General features: G+C 43.8%; 1 protein-coding gene across 12 annotated transcripts in view; it reads right to left on the reverse strand.

Annotated features, from left to right (window-relative positions):
• Nucleotides 1-19,726, reverse strand: part of LOC112252603 (protein-methionine sulfoxide oxidase mical2b) — an 83,479-nt gene that overhangs the window by 30,996 nt on the left and 32,757 nt on the right. For all 12 annotated transcript variants that reach the window (XR_002953865.2, XR_002953864.2, XR_002953866.2 and 9 more), the window contains exons 9-12: nt 13,801-13,916; nt 12,945-13,071; nt 6,684-6,774; nt 5,913-6,060 (exon numbers count right to left, since the gene is read on the reverse strand). Coding sequence is in view for 8 of the 12 variants with exons in the window: in XM_024423984.2 (XP_024279752.1) it covers nt 5,913-6,060; nt 6,684-6,774; nt 12,945-13,071; nt 13,801-13,916 (482 nt within the window). In the remaining 4 variants the exon portion in view is untranslated. The remainder of the gene's footprint in view (nt 1-5,912; nt 6,061-6,683; nt 6,775-12,944; nt 13,072-13,800; nt 13,917-19,726) is intronic.

Raw genomic sequence — 19,726 nt, forward strand, 5'->3', positions numbered from 1 at the left:
ACTCATACCTTCTATGACAGGCTCATAGCCCACCCTCCCTCTCAAAAGTCCAGAAAGGATGAGAGAGCCAAGCCTATGGGTTCATAGCTTCAACCCCACAGCACACACACACCAATTGACGAATGGACTGCTGAACGTATATATTTCTCTTGCCGGGTTTATTCTTCTTTTCCATATTTCGCTCTTATAAGCTATCCAGGAAAAGGATGAAAATATCCCATATAAATATATTTAGCTTTAGAAATAAGGTTTATGAAATCAATAACATTTATATAGACATTTCTGAGACTAATTCATTTGATGATAGAGCAGCAGCAATAAAAGTGTATAACATCTATAGAAGAGACAGGAAAGCTTATGGGGGAGGGGTTGACATACATACACACACACACAGCTCAAAAAAATAAGGGACCACTTAAACTCCAAGTCAATCACACTTCTGTGAAATCAAACTGTCCACTTAGGAAGCAACACTGATTGACATGCTGTTGTGCAAATGGAATAGACAACAGGTGTAAATTATAGGCAATTAGCAAGACATCCCCAATAAAGGAGTGGTTCTGCAGGTGTTGACCACAGACCACTTCAGTTCCTATGCTTCCTGGCTGATGTTTTGGTCACTTTTGAATGCTGGCGGTGCTTTCACTCTAGTGGTAGCATGAGACGGAGTCTACAACCCACACAAGTGGCTCAGGTAGTGCAGCTCATCCAGGATGGCACATCAATGCGAGCTGTGGCAAGAAGGTTTGCTGTGTCTGTCAGCGTAGTGTCCAGAGCATGGAGGCGCTACCAGGAGACAGGCCAGTACACCTGGAGGAGGCCGTAGGAGGGCAACAACCCAGCAGCAGGACCGCAACCTCCGCCTTTGTGCAAGGAGGAGCAGGAGGAGCACTGCCATAGCCCTGCAAAATGACCTCCAGCAGGCCACAAATGTGCATGTGTCTGCTCAAATGGTCAGAAACAGACAGGCTTACAGCCCAACACCGTGCAGGACGTTTGGCATTTGCCGGAGTACCCCAAGATTGGCAAATTCGCCACTGGCGCCCTGCGCTCTTCACAGATGAAAGCAGGTTCACACTGAGCACATGTGACATGTGTCTGGAGATGCCGTGGAGAACGTTCTGCTGCCTGCAACATCCTCCAGCATGACCGGTTTGGTGGTGGGTCAGTCATGGTGTGGGGTGGCATTTCTTTGGGGGGGCACACAGCCCTCCATGTGCTCACCAGAGGTAGCCTGACTGCCATTAGGTACCGAGATGAGATCCTCAGACCCCTTGTGAGACCATATGCTGGTGCGGTTGGCCCTGGGTTCCTCCTAATGCAAGACAATGCTAGACCTCATGTGGCTGGAGTGTGTCAGCAGTTCCTGCAAGACGAAGGCATTGATGCTATGGACTGGCCCGCCCGTTCCCCAGACCTGAATCCAATTGAACACATCTGGGACATCATGTCTCGCTCCATCCACCAACGCCACGTTGCGCCACAGACTGTCCAGATGTTGGCGGATGCTTTAGTCCAGTTCTGGGAGGAGATCCCTCAGGAGACCATCCACCACCTCATCAGGAGCATGCCCAGGCGTTGTAGGGAGGTCATACAGGCATGTGGAGGCCACACACACACTACTGAGCCTCATTTTGACCTCTTAAGGACATTACGTCAAAGTTGAATCAGCCTGTAGTGTGGTTTTCCACTTTATTTTTGAGTGTGACTCCAAATCCAGACCTCCATGGGTCTCCCACTTAAAAAGATGAGGCTTGTAATTTTCATCATAGGTACACTTCAACTATGACAGACAAAATAAAAATATTTTTTTTCCCAGAAAATCACATTGTAGGTTTTATGAATTTATTTGCAAATTATGGTGGAAAATAAGTATTTGGTCAATAACAAAAGTTTCTCAATACTTTGTTACATACCCTTTGTTGGCAATGACAGACGTCAAACATTTTCTGTAAGTCTACACAAGATTTTCACACACTGTTGCTGGTATTTTGGCCCATTCCTCCATGCAGATCTCCTCTAGAGCAGTGATGTTTTGGGGCTGTTGCTGGGCAACACGGACTTTCAACTCCCTCCAAAGATTTTCTATGGGGTTGAGATCTGGAGACTGGCTAGGCGACTCCAGGACCTTGAAATGCTTCTTACGAAGCCACTCCTTCGTTGCCCGGGCAGTGTGTTTGGGATCATTGTCATGCTGAAAGACCCAGCCACGTTTCATCTTCAATGCCCTTGCTGATGGAAGGAACTTTTTACTCAAAATCTCACGATACATGGCCCCATTCAGTCTTTCCTTTACACGGATCAGTCGTCCTGGTCCCTTTGCAGAAAAACAGCCCCAAAGCATGATGTTTCCACCCCCATGCTTCACAGTAGGTATGGTGTTCTTTGGATGCAACTCAGCATTCTTTGTCCTCCAAACACAACGAGTTGAGTTTACCAAAAAGTTCTATTTTGGTTTAATCTGACCATATGACATTCTCCCAATCTTCTTCTGGATCATCCAAATGCTCTCTAACTAACTTCAGACGGGCCTGGACATGTACTGGCTTAATAAGCAGGGGGACACGTCTGGCACTGCAGGATTTGAGTGCCAGGCGACATAGTGTGTTACTGATGGTAGGCTTTGTTACTTTGGTCCCAGCTCTCTGCAGGTCATTCACTAGGTCCCCCCGTGGGGGTGAGATCCCACGGGGTGAGATCTTGCGTGGAGCCCCAGATCGAGGGAGATTATTTGTGGTCTTGTATGTCTTCCATTTCCTAATAATTGCTCCCACAGTTGATTTCTTCAAACCAAGCTGCTTACCTATTGCAGATTCAGTCTTCCCAGCCTGGTGCAGGTCTACAATTTTGTTTCTGGTGTCCTTTGACAGCTCTTTGGTCTTGGCCATAGTGGAGTTTGGAGTGTGACTGTTTGAGGTTGTGGACAGGTGTCTTTTATACTGATAACAAGTTCAAACAGGTGCCATTAATACAGGTAACGAGTGGAGGACAGAGGAGCCTCTTAAAAGAAGAAGTTACAGGTCTGTGAGAGCCGGAAATCTTGCTTGTTTGTAGGTGACCAAATACTTATTTTCCACCATAATTTGCAAATAAAATCATTAAAAATCCTACAATGTCATTTTCTGGATTTTTTTTCTCATTTTGTCTGTCATAGTTGAAGTGTACCTATGATGACAATTACAGGCCTCATCTTTTTAAATGGGAGAATTTGCACAATTGGTGGCTGACTAAATACTTTTTTGCCCCAATGTATGATTGGTTAAAATAAATTGATAATAAGATTGTGGTCACTGTACCGTTAGATTCCATGCAGCCTTTGGTATTATTGACCATAACCGTTTGTTAAGAAAACGTATGCGTTATGGATTTTAAACCTCTGCCATATCATAGAACCATAGATATCTAATAGAACTCAAGGGATTTCCTTTAATGGAAGCTTCTCTAATGTCAAACATGTAAAGTGTGGTGTACCGCAGGGCAGCTCTCTAGGCCCTCCACACGTTTTACCGATGACATGCCGCTGGAATTAAACAATGCATGGGTGTCCATGTATGCTGATGATTCAAACATATACGCATCAGCAACCACAGCCAATGAAGTCACTGAAACCCTTAACCTCTTGAAGCTAGGGGGCACTATTTTTATGTTTGGAAAAATAACATTCCCAAAGTAAACAGACTATTTCTCGAGACCAGATGCTAGAATATGCATATAATTGACATATTATCAAATAGATATTTGAAAAACACCATGAGGATCGATTATAAAAAACATTTGAAATTTTTCTGTGGAAATTATGGATATAATTTGGATTTTTTTTTCTGCGTTGTCGTGACCGCTCTTTTCGGTGGATTCCTGGGCATAACGCACCAAACTTGAGGTATTTGGATATAAAAAATATCTTTATGGAACAAAAGGAACTTTGGGAGTCTCGTGAGTGAAAACATCCGAAGATCTTCAAAAAGGTAAACGATTAATTCGATTGCTTTTCTGAATTTCGTGACCAAGTTACCTGATGCTAAGTGTACTTAGTTTTATTTGACTGTGGCGTTATGCTATTCAGTGTTGCTGATGACAATTATACCGGATCCAGGATGGGTGGTTCAGAGAGGTTAACAAAGAGTTGCAGTCTGTTTTGGAATGGGTGGCCAGTAATAAACTGATCTCAAACTAAGAGCATTGTATTTGGTACACATAATTTCCTACATTCTATACCATAGCAGAATCTGTTAATTAATTGTGTGACTGTTGAACAAGTCGATGAAACTACATTTCTTGATGTTACCTTCGATTGTAAACTATCATGGTCCAAACAGATTCAAATGGTTGTAAAGATGGGTAGTAATAAAGAGATGCTCTGCTTTTTTGACACCACACTCCACAAAGCAAGTTCTGCAGGCTCAAATTTGATCTTATCTTGATTATTGTCCAGTCATATGGTCAAGTGCTGCAAAGAAAGACCTAGTTAAGCTGCAGCTGGCGCAGAACAGAGCCGCACGTGTTTCTCTTCATTGTAATCAGAGGGCTAATAATAATAATAATAATAAATACGCATGCCAGTCTCTCTTGGCTAAGAGTTGAGGAAAGACAGTCACTTCTTGTTTTTATAAGAAACAATGTGTTGGAAATTCCAAATTGTTTGCATATTCAACTGACACAGCACTGACGCACACCCACCCCGCCAGACATACAACCAGGGGTCTTTTCACAGTCCCCAGGTCCAGAACGAATTCAAGGAAACGTACAGTATTATACAGAGCCATGAGTGCATGGAACTCCATTACATCTTATATAGCGGAGGTGAACAGCAAACCTGGTTAAAAAAATAAAAAATAAATCAAGACTTCACGGCACTATGCCTCTCCCCCATGTGACCTACTTGTTGTGTGTATATACTGACATGCATGTGTAACTGATAGATGCACAAACACACTACATGTTAATGTTTTTAAATTGTAAAGTATTTTGTCTGTATTGTATTTTTCGCTGTGTTGGACCCCAGTAAGACTAGCTGACGCCATTGGCCTTCGGCTAATGGGGATCCTAATAAATCAACATTAAATAAAATCCATATAATGAGTTTGACACCCCTGCTGTGCAGAACAACAATATTCTGATGACTAAAGTAATAGTGCAAAGCAAATAACTTTTTCGTCCCTAACACAAAGTGTTATATGTTTGGGGAAAATCCAATACAGTACTGAGTACCACGCTCCATATTTTCAAGCATAGTGGTGGCTGCATGATGTTATCGGTATGCTTGTCATCGTTAAGGACTGGGGAGTTTTTCAGGGGAAAAAAATGAATAAAAATCAGAATGGAGGCAAACATCCTATAAGACAATCTGGTTAATTCTGCTTTCCACCAGACACTGGGAGATGAAGTCACCTTTCAGCAGGACAATAACCTAAAACACAAGGCCAAATATACACCGGAGTTGCTTACCAAGAAGACAGTGAATATTCCTGAGTGGCCGAGTTACAGTTTGGAGTTAAATCTATAGCAAAACCTGAAAATAGTTGTCTAGCAATGCTCAACTAATTTGACAGAGCTTGAAGAATTTTGAAAATAATAAAAATGGGCAAATGTTGCACAATCCAGGTGTTGAAAGCTGTTAGAGACTTACCCAGAGAGAACCACAGCTGTAATCACTGCCAAAGGTACTTCTACAAAGTATCGACTCAGGCATGTGAATGCTTATGTATGAGATATTGCTGTATTTCATTTTCAATATATTTGCTCACATTTCTAAAAACATTTTTACTTTGCCATTATGGAGTATTGTGGATAGATAGGTGAGGGAAAAATCTATTTAAATCAATTTTGAACTCAAGCTGGAACACGACAAAATGTGGAACAAGTCAAGGGGTATTAATACTTTCTGAAGGCGCTGTACATGTGCATTCTCTCACATGAGGTCTGGCCGGAGGCGGTGTATAAGAGCACAGAGTGCTAGGCCACTCTTCCAGGAAGAGGTGAGATTGGTGACGTCCACACCCCTGTACCCCTGTGTCTGCTTCTGACACCAGGTGAGGAGGCGGCTGGGCCGGATGTCCGACTCTGTGGGATAAGAGGGGCCAACCAATTAGTCATCCAATCATGCCATCATCACCAAATAAAAACACACAGAAAGATAAATACACCTGGCTACAGAATACGACACATCCCTGTAGTGTAATACATCTTCATGGATACCTTTTTAAAAGTAGTATGAGGGTATGGGAGTGTAGGCCAACACACGCTTTTGTTGGGCATGTCTGACCCTGCTTCATGTAATGTGACCGCAGTCATTGTTTCAAGTGGGTGTAACTGTGATGAGCCCTTTTATTAACTCTCAGGTGAGGCAAGTTTATGGGACAAACACAGATCAGATTACGAATAGAACGTCACAAGGAGCCACTAATCCATAATGCTTGCACGTCTGACTAATCCAAACCGTCTCGGTCAGCTCCTGGCCTGTAGAAATACAATATCTACAACAGACATTCCCATTCAAGTCAATGATCCATAATGGGTGGACCTGCAGCCGTAATTGCATTTCTATGTCCTGGCCTACGTGGGTGTCTATGTCTGAGCTTGTCTAATATAATTAGAGGATGATGCATCAGGTTAGTCATTGAGATGACAGGCCTGAGAAATGACAAGTCTCAGACTGTGGTCAGTTTGTGTTTGTGAAGACTGACCTCGTCTGGAGAGATTGACAGAACTACGTGTGGATCCACCCCGCTCCAGAGGACAGGAGTCCTGCTGCCCGTCTATGAACAGGTGACGCACCTGTGAGAGAGGCATGAGAAGTATATTACAATATTAAAACTAGAGTTACCTGCTTTGTGAAACCGGTTCTTTAGCATGCCAATGTCAATACATGTTAAGCAAGTTAACCCATTCACATCCCTGTACTATATTTAGTCAAATATGAAAAAAGCACCACAGAACAAATTCTGTTTGGTGTAAATGAATGCAATGTGTTGACACCAGCATAAAGTATTGTTATTTGACCTGTTCAAAATAAACTCACTGTTTGTGAACTATAGCCGATTCTGCATCATACTATACCTTTGGACACGTGGGGTTATCATTGGACACCAATGGTCCAGATGATGTGCATGTATATACCTAGGGCTGTTGCTGTGACCGTATTACCGGTGGTCACGAGTCATGAAGGCAGTCAAATTCCACCTGACCGTTTAGTCATGGTAATTAGGCTTCTCCAAGCTCTGATGCTGCTGATGGTCATTAGAATGTTATTCGGCTATTTCAGCCACACTCATTGCTGACAGGTGTATAAAATTGAGCACGCAGCCATGCCATCTCCATAGACAAACATTGACAGTAGAATGGCCTTACGGAAAAGCTCAGTGATTTACAACGTGGCACCATCATATGATGCCACCTTTCCAACAAGTCAGTTCGTCAAATTTCTGCCCAAGGGGACTGTAAGTAATGTTATTGTGAAGTGGAAACGTCAAGGTGCAACAACGGCTCAGCCGCGAAGGGGTAGGCAACACAAGCTCACAGAACGGGACCGCCAAGTCCTGAAGCGCGTAATGCGTCAAACCAGCTGTCCTCCATTGCAACACTCCCTACAGAGTTCCAAACTGCCTCTGGAATCAACGTCAGAATATATGAGAGCGTGTGGATTTCATCCACTCAATCTTGTTTCCATATGTACAGTACCAGTCAAAAGTTTTAGAACACCTACTCATTCAAGGGTTATTTATTTTTACTATTTTTTACATTGTAGTGAAGACATCAGAACTATGAAATAACACATGGAATTATGTAGTAAGCCAAAGTGTTAAACTAATCCAAATATTGCATATTTGAGATTGTTCAAAGTAGTCACCCTTTGCCTTGATGACAGCTTTGCACACTCTTGGCATTGCCTCAAACAGCTTCATGAGGAGATATTTTCCAACAGTCTTGAAGGAGTTCCCACATATGCTGAGCACTTGTTGGCTGCTGTTCCTTCATTCTGCGCTCCAACTCATCCCAAACCATGTCAATTTGGTTGAGGTCGAGGGACTGTGAAGGCCAGGTCATCTGATGCAGCACTCCATCCCTCTACTCAAGGTAAAATAGCCCTTACACATCCTGGAGGTGTGTTGGGTCATTGTCCTGCTGAAAAACAAATGATAGCCCCAATAAGCTCAAACCAGATGGGATGGCTGCAGAATGCTGTGGTAGCCATGCTGGTTAAGTGTGCCTTGAATTAAAAAAAATTAAAAAATAATAACAAAACAAATCACTGACAGGGTCACCAGCAAAGCACCCCCACACCACCTCCATGCTTTACGGTAAGAAACACACATGCAGAGATCATCCGTTCACCCACACCACGTCTCCAAGGCACAGCGGTTGGAATCAAAATCTATAATTTGGAGTCAAGACCAAAGGACAAATTTCCACCAGTCAAATGTCCATTGCTTGTTTCTTGGCCCAAGCAAATCTCTTCTTCTTGTTGGTGTCCCTTAGTAGTGGTTTCTTTGCAGAAATTCGACATTAAGCCTGATTCTCAGTCTCCTCTGAACCATTGATGTGTCTGTTATTTGAACTCTGAAGCATTTATTTGGGCTGTAATTTCTGACTAATTTCTAACTAAATGAACTTATCCTCTGCAGCAGAGGTAACTCCAGGTCTTCCATTCCTGTGGCGGTCCTTTTGAGAGCCACTTTCATCATAGCGCTTGATGGTTTGAGGCCGCACTTAAAGTCCTTTAAATTTTCCACATTGACTGACCTTCCCATCTTCAAGTAATGAAGGAATGTAGTTTCTTTGCTTATTTGAGCCGTTCTTGCCATAATATGGACTTTGTCTTTTACCAAATAGGGATATCTTCTGTAGTGTGTGTACACACACACACACACCACACACAAGCTTGGGGTCACTTAGAAATGTCCTTGGATTTGGAAAGAAAAGCACATTTTTTGTCCATTAAAATAACATCAAATTGATCAGAAACAGTGTGGACATTGTTAATGTTGTAAATGACTATTGTAGCTGGAAACAGCAGATTTTTTATGGAATATCTAAATAGACGTACAGAGGCCCATTATCAGCAACCATCACTCCTGTGTTCCAACGGCACGTTATGTTAGCTAATCCAAGTTTAAAAGGCTAATTGATCATTAGAAAACCCTTTTGCTATTATGTTAGCACAGCTGAAAACTGTGGTGCTGATTAAAACAGCAATACATTTTTTTTAAATGACCTTTAGACTAGTTGAGTATCTGGAGCCTCAGCATTTGTGGGTTTGATTACAGGCTCAAAATGGCCAGAAACAAAGAACTTACTTGTGAAAATCGTCAGTCTATTCTTGTTCTGAAAAATTAAGGCTATTCCATGCGAGGAATTGCCAAGAAACTGAAGATCTCGTATAACGCTGTGTACAACTCCCTTCACAGAACAGAGCAAACTGGCTCTAAGCAGAATAGAAAAGAGTGGGAGGCCCCAGTGCACAACTGAGCAAGAGGACAAGTACATTAGTGTCGAGCTTGAGAAACAGACACCTCACAAGTCCTCAACTGGCAGCTTCATTAAATAGCACCTGCAAAACACCAGTCTCAACGGCAACAGTGAAGAGGTGACGCCGGGATGCTGGCCTTCTAGGCAGAGTTGCAAAGAAAAAGCCATATCTCAGACTGGCTAATAAAAATAAAGGATTAAGGTGGGCAAAATAACAGACAATAGACAGAGGAACTCTGCCTAGAAGGCCAGAATCGCCTTTTCACAGTTGACGTTGAGACTGTACCTGACAGGTACTACAGTTGAAGTCGGAAGTTTACATACGCTTAGGCTGGAGTCATTAAAACTTGTTTTTCAACCACTCCACAAATGTCTTGTTATCAAACTATAGTTCTGGAAAGTCTGTTAGGACATCTACTTTGTGCATGCCACAAGTAATTTTTCCAACAATTGTTTTCAGACAGATTATTTCACTAATCACAATTCCAGTGGGTCAGAAGTTTGCATACACTAAGTTCACTGTGCCTTTAATCAGCTTGGAACATTCCAAGACCGCAGAAAACATTTGTAGACCTCCACAAGTCTGGTTCATCCTTGGGAGCAATTTCCAAACGCCTGAAGGTACCACATTCATCTGTACAAACAATAGTACGCAAGTATAAACACCATGGGACCACGCAGCCGTTCTACCGCTCAGGAAGGAGACGTGTTCTGCCTCCTAGAGATGAATGTACTTTGGTGCGAAATGTGCAAATCAATTCCAGAACAGCAGCAAAGGACCTTGTGAAGATGCTGGAGAAAATGGGTACTAAAGTCACTACATCCACAGTAAAACGAGTCCAATAGACATAACCTGAAAGACCGCTCAGCAAGGAAGAAGCCACTGCTCCAAAACCGCCATAAAAATCCAAGACTACGGTTTGCAATTGCACATGGGGACAAAGGTCGTACTTTTTGGAGAAATGTCCTCTGGTCTGATGAAACAAAAATATAATTGTTTGGCCATAATAACCATCGTTATGTTTGGAGGAAAAAGGGGGACGCTTGCAAGCTGAAGAACACCATCCCAACCATGAAGCATGGGAGTGGCAGCGTCATGTTGTGGGGGAGCTTTGCTGCAGGAGGGACTGGTGCACTTCACAAAATAGATGGCATCATGAGGATGAAAAATTATGTGGATATATTGAAGCAACATCAAGACAGTCAGGAAGTTAAAGCTTGGTCGCAAATGGGTCTCCAAATGGACAATGAACCCAAGCATACTTCCAAAGTTGTGGCAAAATGGCTTAAGGACAACAAAGTCAAGGTATTGGAGTGGCCATCACAAAGCCCTGACCTCAATCCTATAGAAAATCTGTGGGCGGAACTGAAAAGGCATGTGCGAGCAAGAAGGCCCACAAACCTGACCTAGTTACACCATCTTTGTCAGGAGGAATGGGCCAAAATGCACCCAACTTATTGTGGGAAGCTTGTGGAAGGCTACCCGAGACATTTGACCCAAGTTTAAATTGTTTAAGGCAATGCTACCAAATACTAATTGAGTGTATGTAAACGTCTGACCCACTGGGAATGTGATGAAAGAGAAAAAGCTGAAATAATCACCACTATTATTCTGACATTTCACATTCTTAAAATAAAGTGGTGATCCTAACTGACCTAAGACAGGGAATGTTGACTAGGATTAAATGTCAGCAATTGTGAAAAACTGAATTTAAATGTATTTGGCTAAGGTGTATGTAAACTTCCGATTTCAACTGTATTTAATGAACCTGCCACATGATTTATGAAATGTGTAAAAAAACAGTAATCCCATGTGTCCAAAGACTAAATATAGTACAATATCAAATAAACTAGACTAAAATAAATAACATTTCTGCAATGGATATGAATGGGTTAATTGTCAACTGTTCTAGAGTGCATTCGGAAAGTATTCAGACCCCTTGACTTTTTCCACATTTTGTTACTTTACAGCCTTATACTAAAATTGATTAACTTGAAAAAAAAAAATGGTTAGCAATCTATATACCCCATAATGACAAAACCAGTTTAGAAATGATTGCAAACTTATTCAAAATAAAAAACAGAAATACCACATTTCCATAAATATTCAGACCCTTTATTCAGTACTTTGCTGAAGCACCTTTGGCAGTGATTACAGCTTCGAGTCTTCTTCGGGTATGACGGTTCAAGCTTGGCAGACCTGTATTTGGAGAGTTTCTCCCATTCATCTCTGCAGATTCCCTCAAGCTCTATCAGGTTGGATGGGGAGCGTTGCTGCACAGCTATTTTCAAGTCTTTCCAGAGATGTTTGATAAAGTTAAGTTCAGGCTCTGGCTGGGCCACTCAACGACATTCAGAGACTTGTCCCAAAGCCACTCCTGCGTTGCTTGGCTGTGTGCTCGGGGTCATTGTCCTGGACAAAGGTAAACCTTCACCCCAGTCTGAGGTCCTGAACCCTCTGGAGCAGGATTTCATCAAGGACCGGTCTGTAACTTGCTCTGGTCATCTTTCCCTCGATCCTGACTAGTCTCCCAGTCCGTACCACTGAAAAACATCCCAACCGCATGATGCTAACACCACCATGCTTCACCTTAGGGATGGTGCCAGACGTGATGTTTGGCATTCAGGCCAAATAGTTCAATCTTGTTTCATCAGACCAGAGAATCTAGTTTCTTTAGGTGTCTTATGGGAAACTACCGAGGAGCGGCTTTCATCTGGCCACTACCACAAAGGCCTGATTGGTGGCGTGCTGCAGAGATGGTTGTCCTTTTGGAAGGTTCTCTCATCTCCACTAAGGAACTCTGGAGCTTTGTCAGTGACCCGCAGGTTCCTGGTCGCCTCCCTGACCAAGGCCCTACTCCCCCGATTGCTCAGTTTGGCAGGGCGGACAGCTCTTGGTAGAGTCTTGATGGTTCCAAACTTCTTCCATTTAAGATTAATGAAGCCACTGTGTTCTTGGGGACCTTCAATGCTGCATATTTTTTTTGTATCCTTCCCCAGATCTGTGCTGCGACATAATCCTGTCTCTGAGCTCTACAGACAATTCCTTCGACCTCATGACTTAGTTGACAGTGCATGTCAGAGCATAAACCGTGTGCCTTTCCTTACCAAATCATGTCCAAACAATTGAATTTCCCCACAGGTGGACACCAATCAAGTTGTAAAAACATCAAGGATGATCAATGGAAACAGGATGCACCGAAGATACATTTAAAGTCTCATCGCAAAGGGTTTTAATACTTATGTAAATAAGGTTTCTGTTTAAAAAATAAAAAAATTGCAAACATTTCTAAAAACCTTTTTCTTTATGGGGTATTCTGTGTAGATTAATGGGGGGGGAATGAATTGAATCCATTTTAGAATAAGGCTGTAACATAACAGAATGTGGAAAAAGTCAGGGGGGCTGAATACACTAAATAGGACAACACAATGTATCTGTGTAAAATGTAAATGTGAGGTATTCTCCATCTCAGACGAACCTGATGTGGCTTGACACAGCTGGAGTTGAGGTTAGGGTACCGTGTTACCGGGTCTATGGTGTACTGATCAAAGTTCTTTGAGATGTTCTCTGTCGTTGTTTGGGGTAATAGCCTGTAGAGGCCCTCCCTACAAACATGTCATGAGATGAAATCATTCATTTTCTGTTAAAACCAGAGCAACAGATTACCTGTCATACTGTGGGACAAACACAAAATCACCATCACTTCCACTATTAGGATAACCTTTCTAACATGGATAAACATTTAGGATAAACACATAGGATAAACATTTCTAACATGTAGCAATATGGATCTAATCATAATTTGAATGTAGACACCTGATAGCAATTTTTTCCAAAGTGACTGGAACCGGTCTCTCCTAACCTGGATTAAGAAAATGTCAATATAAATCTATTTTTTTTACTTTTACCCCTTTTTTCCCCCAATTTCGTGATATCCTATTGGAAGTTACAGTCGTCCCATCGCTGCAAATCCCTTACGACTCGGAAGAGGCGAAGGTCGATCCTACTTCTTGACAAACTGCTCACTTAACCCGGAAGCCAGCCGCACCAACATGGAGGAAAGACCATCCAGCAGGCGGCCGAAGTCAGCCCTGCAGGCAGCCGAAGTCAGCCACAAGAAGTCGCTAGAGCATGATGGGACAAGGAAATCACGGCCGGCTAATCCCTCCCCTAACCCGGACGACGCTGTGCCAATTGTGCGCCGCCTCATGGGTCTCCCGGTCACGGCCAGCTGTGACATAGCCTGGGATCGAACCCGGGTCTGTAGTGACCACTGCGCCACACAGAAAGCAGTCATTAGAATCTCATATGTAAACATCTCCAGCCTACTGTACCTTTCTGCCAGGATCTCCAGATGAGTCTTGCCCTGCGCCCAGCCCCTCACCATCCACACCGTGTCAAAGGCAGCTAGGAACCCTCTAGCACAGCCTGTCCCCGTGGGCCAGAAGGGCTATAGACAGAGAGAACATGGGTCAACACACTACACACATACAAAGCAGGACACACTGATTGTTCAGCGACATCAAGCAAGCTAGGAATGTTCTCAAACTGCCTAAAGGGAAAATGTGTGGGAAGAAAAATGCTCATCTGATCTACTGTAAGAAGAGGTGACAAGCCACCTGGTACGAACAACCTGGATGCTAAATTAGTGAGGTTGGTAGCAGAATACATTGTGACTTCGGTTTGCCACATGTTCAATTTAAGCCTAGAAGACGATGTGTGCCCTCAGACCTGGAGGGAGGCAAAGATAATTCCGCTGCCCAAGAATAGCAGAGCACCCTTTAATGGTTCAAATAGCTGACCAAATCAGCCTGTTACCAGGGCTTAGCAAACATTTTGAAAATAATTGTGTTTGATCAAAAAGTTATTTTACAACGGACTTTCAGCATGCTTATAGAGAAGGGCACTCAACACGCTCAGCACTGACAAATGACTGAAAGAAATTGATAGTAAGAATATTTTGGGAGCTGTTTTGTTAGACATCAGTGCAGCTTTTGATATCATTGATCATAAACTTTGCTGAAAAAAATTACTTGTGTTATGGATTTGCATCATCTGCCTTATGGATTGAGAGTTACCGATCTAATAGAACAGAGGGTTTTCTGTGGTGTACCACAGGGCAGCCGGCTTGGGCAATTGTTTTCTGTTATTACTAATGACTTTCCAATGTCCTTGAATAAAGCTTGTGTTTCAATGAACGCTAACGACGCAAAAGTAAACGTCAGCTACGACAATAATATAACTAACACTTAACAGATCTTCAGTCAGTTTCAGAATGGGTAACTAGCAATAGGCTGGTGCTAAATATATATAAAAAAACTAAAAGCATCGTTTGAGACAAATCACTCACTCAATGCTAAGCTTAATTTAGGATGTAATATTGAATAACGTGGTTATTGAGCAACAGCTGGGTGTAACCCAAGATGGGGCGGCAGGGTAGCCTAGTGGTTAGAGCATTGGACCAGTAACCGGAAGGTTGCAAGTTCAAATCCCCGAGCTGACAAGGTACACATCTGTCGTTCTGCCTAGGCCGTCATTGAAAATAAGAATTTGTTCTTAACTGACTTAACTGACTTAAATAAAAAGGTAAATTAAAAATTAAATAAAAAAAGATCGTAAGCTGTCATGGTCAAAACATAGACTCGGTTGCTGAAATGGGTTAGAGGTCTGTTGTGACGACCCTCCCACTCTGTCTGCCGTATTCTTTGTCTTGATTCTTGTTTTCCTTATTAGGATGTCGGCAAGCGGAGCTGGGAGGGTCGTCAGCGATATGGGACACACCTGGGCCCGGGTATGTCCCAAGATAAATACACCTCTTCCCCATTCATTGAGGAGACTTTCTCCATGCAGACACACTGTTAGTTTTTGGTTGTTTGCTTTGGCTCCTTTCAACACCCCTCATTATCACATTTATGCACGCAACCACACACTTACACTATGGATGACTGACTACACACACACACACACACACACCGTTAATTGTATTTACATTTCCTCAGTTAAGGAATAACAAAAATATATTTATTATCACATATCACCTTTTTGTTGCGTACTATGAGCCGGTTCGTGACAATGTTAAGGAGTTGCTCTGCTTTCTTGACATCTCAGTCGACCAGACAGGTGCTAGTTTTGTTGCATCTGGACTACTGCCCAGTTGTGTGGTAATGTGTGGCAAAGAGGGCCATAGGTAAATTGCAGTTGGTCCAGAAGAAAGTGGCACATACTGCATTTAGATGTACACAGGAGGGGGGATGTCAGTTACATGTATGTCAATCGCTTGATTGACTGCATCCACTATTGGTCTTTGTGCAATGTAATGATGTGTTGAAGGCACCGACCTGTCTGTTAAAGCAGTTGGAACACAGTTCAGACACTCATCGGTACAACAAGACATGCAACCAGAGGTCTCTTCACAGTCCCCAGGTCGAGAACTAAGGCTGGGAAACACACCATATTAAATAGAGCCATGACTACATGGAACTCTGCCACCCCAGGTAACTCAAGCTAGAAATAAAACCATACATATATTATATATAAAAATATATAATTTTTAAAAAGATAACATCTTGCGGCACAACAGGGACTCTGAAGTCTCTGCCCATTCATCACCATTGTACTAGTTGTTGTCTTACCAGTTGTTGACTTAGCTAGCTCTCCCAATCAACACCTGTGATTGCTTTATGCCTCGCTTTGTCTCTCTCAAAATGTCAATATGCCTTGTACACTGTTGTTTAGGATAGTTATTGTCGTAGTTTACTGCAGAGCCCCTAGTCCCACTCAACATGCCTCCTTTGTTCCACCTCCCACACATGTGGTGACCTCACCCAGCATAACTAGCCCTTCCAGAGATGGAACCTCTTATCACTCTGTGCCTGAGTGGATTTAAACCATACCCGTACCCCACCATACCAGTCTGTACATTACACCCTGAATCTATTCTACCACGCCCAGAAATCTGCTCCTTTTATTCTGTCCCCAACGCACTAGACAACCAGTTTTGATAGCCGTTAGCCATACCCTTATCCTACTCCTCCTCGGGTGATGTGGAGGTTAACCCAGGCCCGGTGTGTCCCCAGGCACTCTCATTTGCTGACTTCTGTAACCAAAAAAGCCTTTGTTTCATACATGTTAAAATCAGAAGCCTCGTCGCCAAGTTCGTTTTACTCACTGCTTTAGCACACTCCGTCAACCCTGATGTCCTTGCCGTGTCTGAATCCTGGCTCAGGAAGGCCACCAAAAATTCTGAGATTTCCATCCGCAACTACAACATTTTCCATCAAGATAGAACTGCCAGAGGGAGGAGTTGCAATCTACTGCAGAGATAGACCTGGAAAGTATGACAGAACTCTGCAGGCTATGCCCAAACAGTTCGAGCTTCTAATTTTAAAAATGAATCTCTACAAAAATAAGTCTCACTGTTGCCACCTGTTATAGACCCCCCTCAGCTCCCAGCTGTGCCCTGGACACCATATGTGAATTGATTGCCCCCACATCTATCTTCAGAGTTCGTTCTGTTAGGTGACTTAAACTGGGATGTGCTTAACACCCCGGCAGTCCTACAGTCTAAACTAGATGCCCTCAATCTCACACAAGTTATCAAGGAACCCACCAGGCACAAACCTAAATCTGTAACTATGGGCACCCTCAGATATTATTCTGACCAACTTGCCCTCCAAATACACCTCTGCTCTTTTCAAATCAGGATGTCAGCGATCACTGCCTCATTGCCTGCATCCGCGGTCAAATGACCACCTTTCATCCTTGTCAAACGCTCCATAAAAAAACACTTCTGCAAGCAAGACTTTCTAATCAACCTGGCCCGGGTATCCTGGAAGGATACGGACCTCATCCTGTTAGTCGAGGATGCCTAGTCGTTCTTTAAAAGTGATTTCCTCAACATCTTAAATAAGCATGCCCAATTCAAAAAATATATAAAACGAAGAACAGATATAGCCCTTAGTTCACTCCAGACCGGACTGCCCTCGACCAGCACAAACTCATCCTATGGCGGACTGCACTAGCATTGAATAGTCCCTGCGATATTCAACTTTTCAGGGAAGTCAGGGACCAATACACGCAGTCCATCAGGAAAGCAAAGGCTAGCATTTTCCAAACATAAATGTGCATCCTGTAGCACAAACTCCAAAAAACTTCTGGGACACTAAAGTCCATGGAGAAAAAGAGCACCTCCTCCCAGCTGCCTACTGCACGGAGGCTAGGTAACACTCACCACCAATAAATCCACAATCCGCTACTTTCCCAAGCCTCCCCAGCTTCTCCTTCACCCAAATACAAATAGCGGATGTTCTGCAAGAGTTGCAAAACCTGGACCCGTACAAATCAGCTGTGCTAGACAATCTGGACCCTCTTTCTGAAATTATCCACCCCCATTGTTGCAACCCCCATCACCAGTCTGTTCAACCTCTCCTTCATATCGTCCGAGATCCCTAACGATTGGAAAGCTGTCGCGGTCATCCCCCTCTTCAAAGGGGGTGACACTAGACCCAAACTGCTACAGTTATATCTATCCTGCCCTGCCTCTCTAAAGTCTTCGAAAGCCAAGTTAAGAAACAGGACCATTTCGAATTCCACCGTACCTTCTCCGCTCTGCAATCCAGTTTCCGAGTTGGTCACGGGTGCACCTCAGCCGCGCTCAAGGTACTAAACAATATCATAACCGCCATCAATAAAAGACAGTACTGTGCAGCTGTATTCATCGACCTGGCCAAAGCTTGACTCTGTCAATCACCATATTCTTAACAGCAGACTAAACAGCTTTAGTTTCTCAAATGACTGCCTCGCCTGGTTCACCAGGGGGGGGACACCTCTCCACACAATCAAACAGACTCCAACCTCTCCACAATGGCCAAGACCAGAGAGCTGTGGAAGGACATCAGGGATAAAATTGTAGACCTGCACAAGGCTGGGATGGGCTACAGGACAATAGGCAAGCAGCTTGGTGAGAAGGCAACAACTGTTGCAATTATTAGAAAATGGAAGTTCAAGATGACTGTCAATCACTCTGATTGGGTCTCCAAGAGCTCACCTCGTGGGGCATCAATGATCATGAGGAAGGTGAGGGATCAGCCCAAAACTACACGGCAGGACCTGGTCAATGACCTGAAGAGAGCTGGGACCAGTCTCAAAGAAAACCATTAATAACACAAAGCCGTCATGGATTAAAATCCTGCAGCGCACGCAAGGGCCCCCTGCTCAAGCCAGCGCATGTCCAGGCCCGTCTGAAGTTTGCCAATGACCATCTGGATGATCCAGAGGAGGAATGGGAGAAGGTCATGTGGTCTGATGAGACAAAAATATAGCTTTTTGGTCTAAACTCCACTCGCCGTGTTTGGAGGAAGAAGAAGGATGAGTACAACCCCCAAGAACACCATTCAACCATGAAGCATGTAGGTGGAAACCTCATGATTCTTTGGGGTTGCTTTTCTGCAAAGGGGACAGGACGACTGCACCGTATTGAGGGGAGGATGGATGTGGCCATGTATCGCAAGATCTTGGTCAACAACCTCCTTCCCTCAGTAAGAGCATTGAAGATGGGTCGTGGCTGGGTCTTCCAGCATGACAACGACCCGAAACACACAGCCAGGGCAACTAAGGAGTGGCTCCATAAGAAGCATCTCAAGGTCCAGGAGTGGCCTAGCCAGTCTCCAGACCTGAACCCAATAGAAAATCTTTGGAGGGAGCTGAAAGTCTAATGCCCAACGCGCCCAAGCCTACAATCATGGAGCCCAGCCCCGAGAACTCCAAGTGGGAGACAGGGTGTTGGTCTTGATCCCCACGGCCAAAAGTAAGTTCCTGGCAACATGGCACGGGCCATACGAGGTGATCGAGAAGCTGGGACCTATCAATTACCGCGTACGGCAGCTCAGGGAGCTTGTCGATCGGAACATTCTCAGAGAATCCGGGCCGCGAGACCCTCATTGAACACCACATCCATACCCGGCCCGGGGAAACGGTACAAAAGAGGCCATATCGGATTCCGGAGGCACAAAGAAAGGCCGTGAAACAGGAAGTGGAAGGGGATGGGATGGGTCGTTTAAGACCAAAGGATCTTGGCAGGTACCGTTGGCAGCCTCCTCCCAGGAGAAGACGGCGTTTTCAACACCAAACAGATTGTACCAGGTGCTCCCGTTCGGTCTCCACGTAGCCCCACCCACATTCCAGAGACTGATGAACAAAGCTCTTCGCCCATTTGGATGATATCCTCATCCACAGGCAAGGTTGGAAAGAGCACCTGACCAG

This window comes from Oncorhynchus tshawytscha, linkage group LG06, assembly GCF_018296145.1.
Source record: "Oncorhynchus tshawytscha isolate Ot180627B linkage group LG06, Otsh_v2.0, whole genome shotgun sequence".
NCBI lineage: Eukaryota > Metazoa > Chordata > Actinopteri > Salmoniformes > Salmonidae > Oncorhynchus > Oncorhynchus tshawytscha.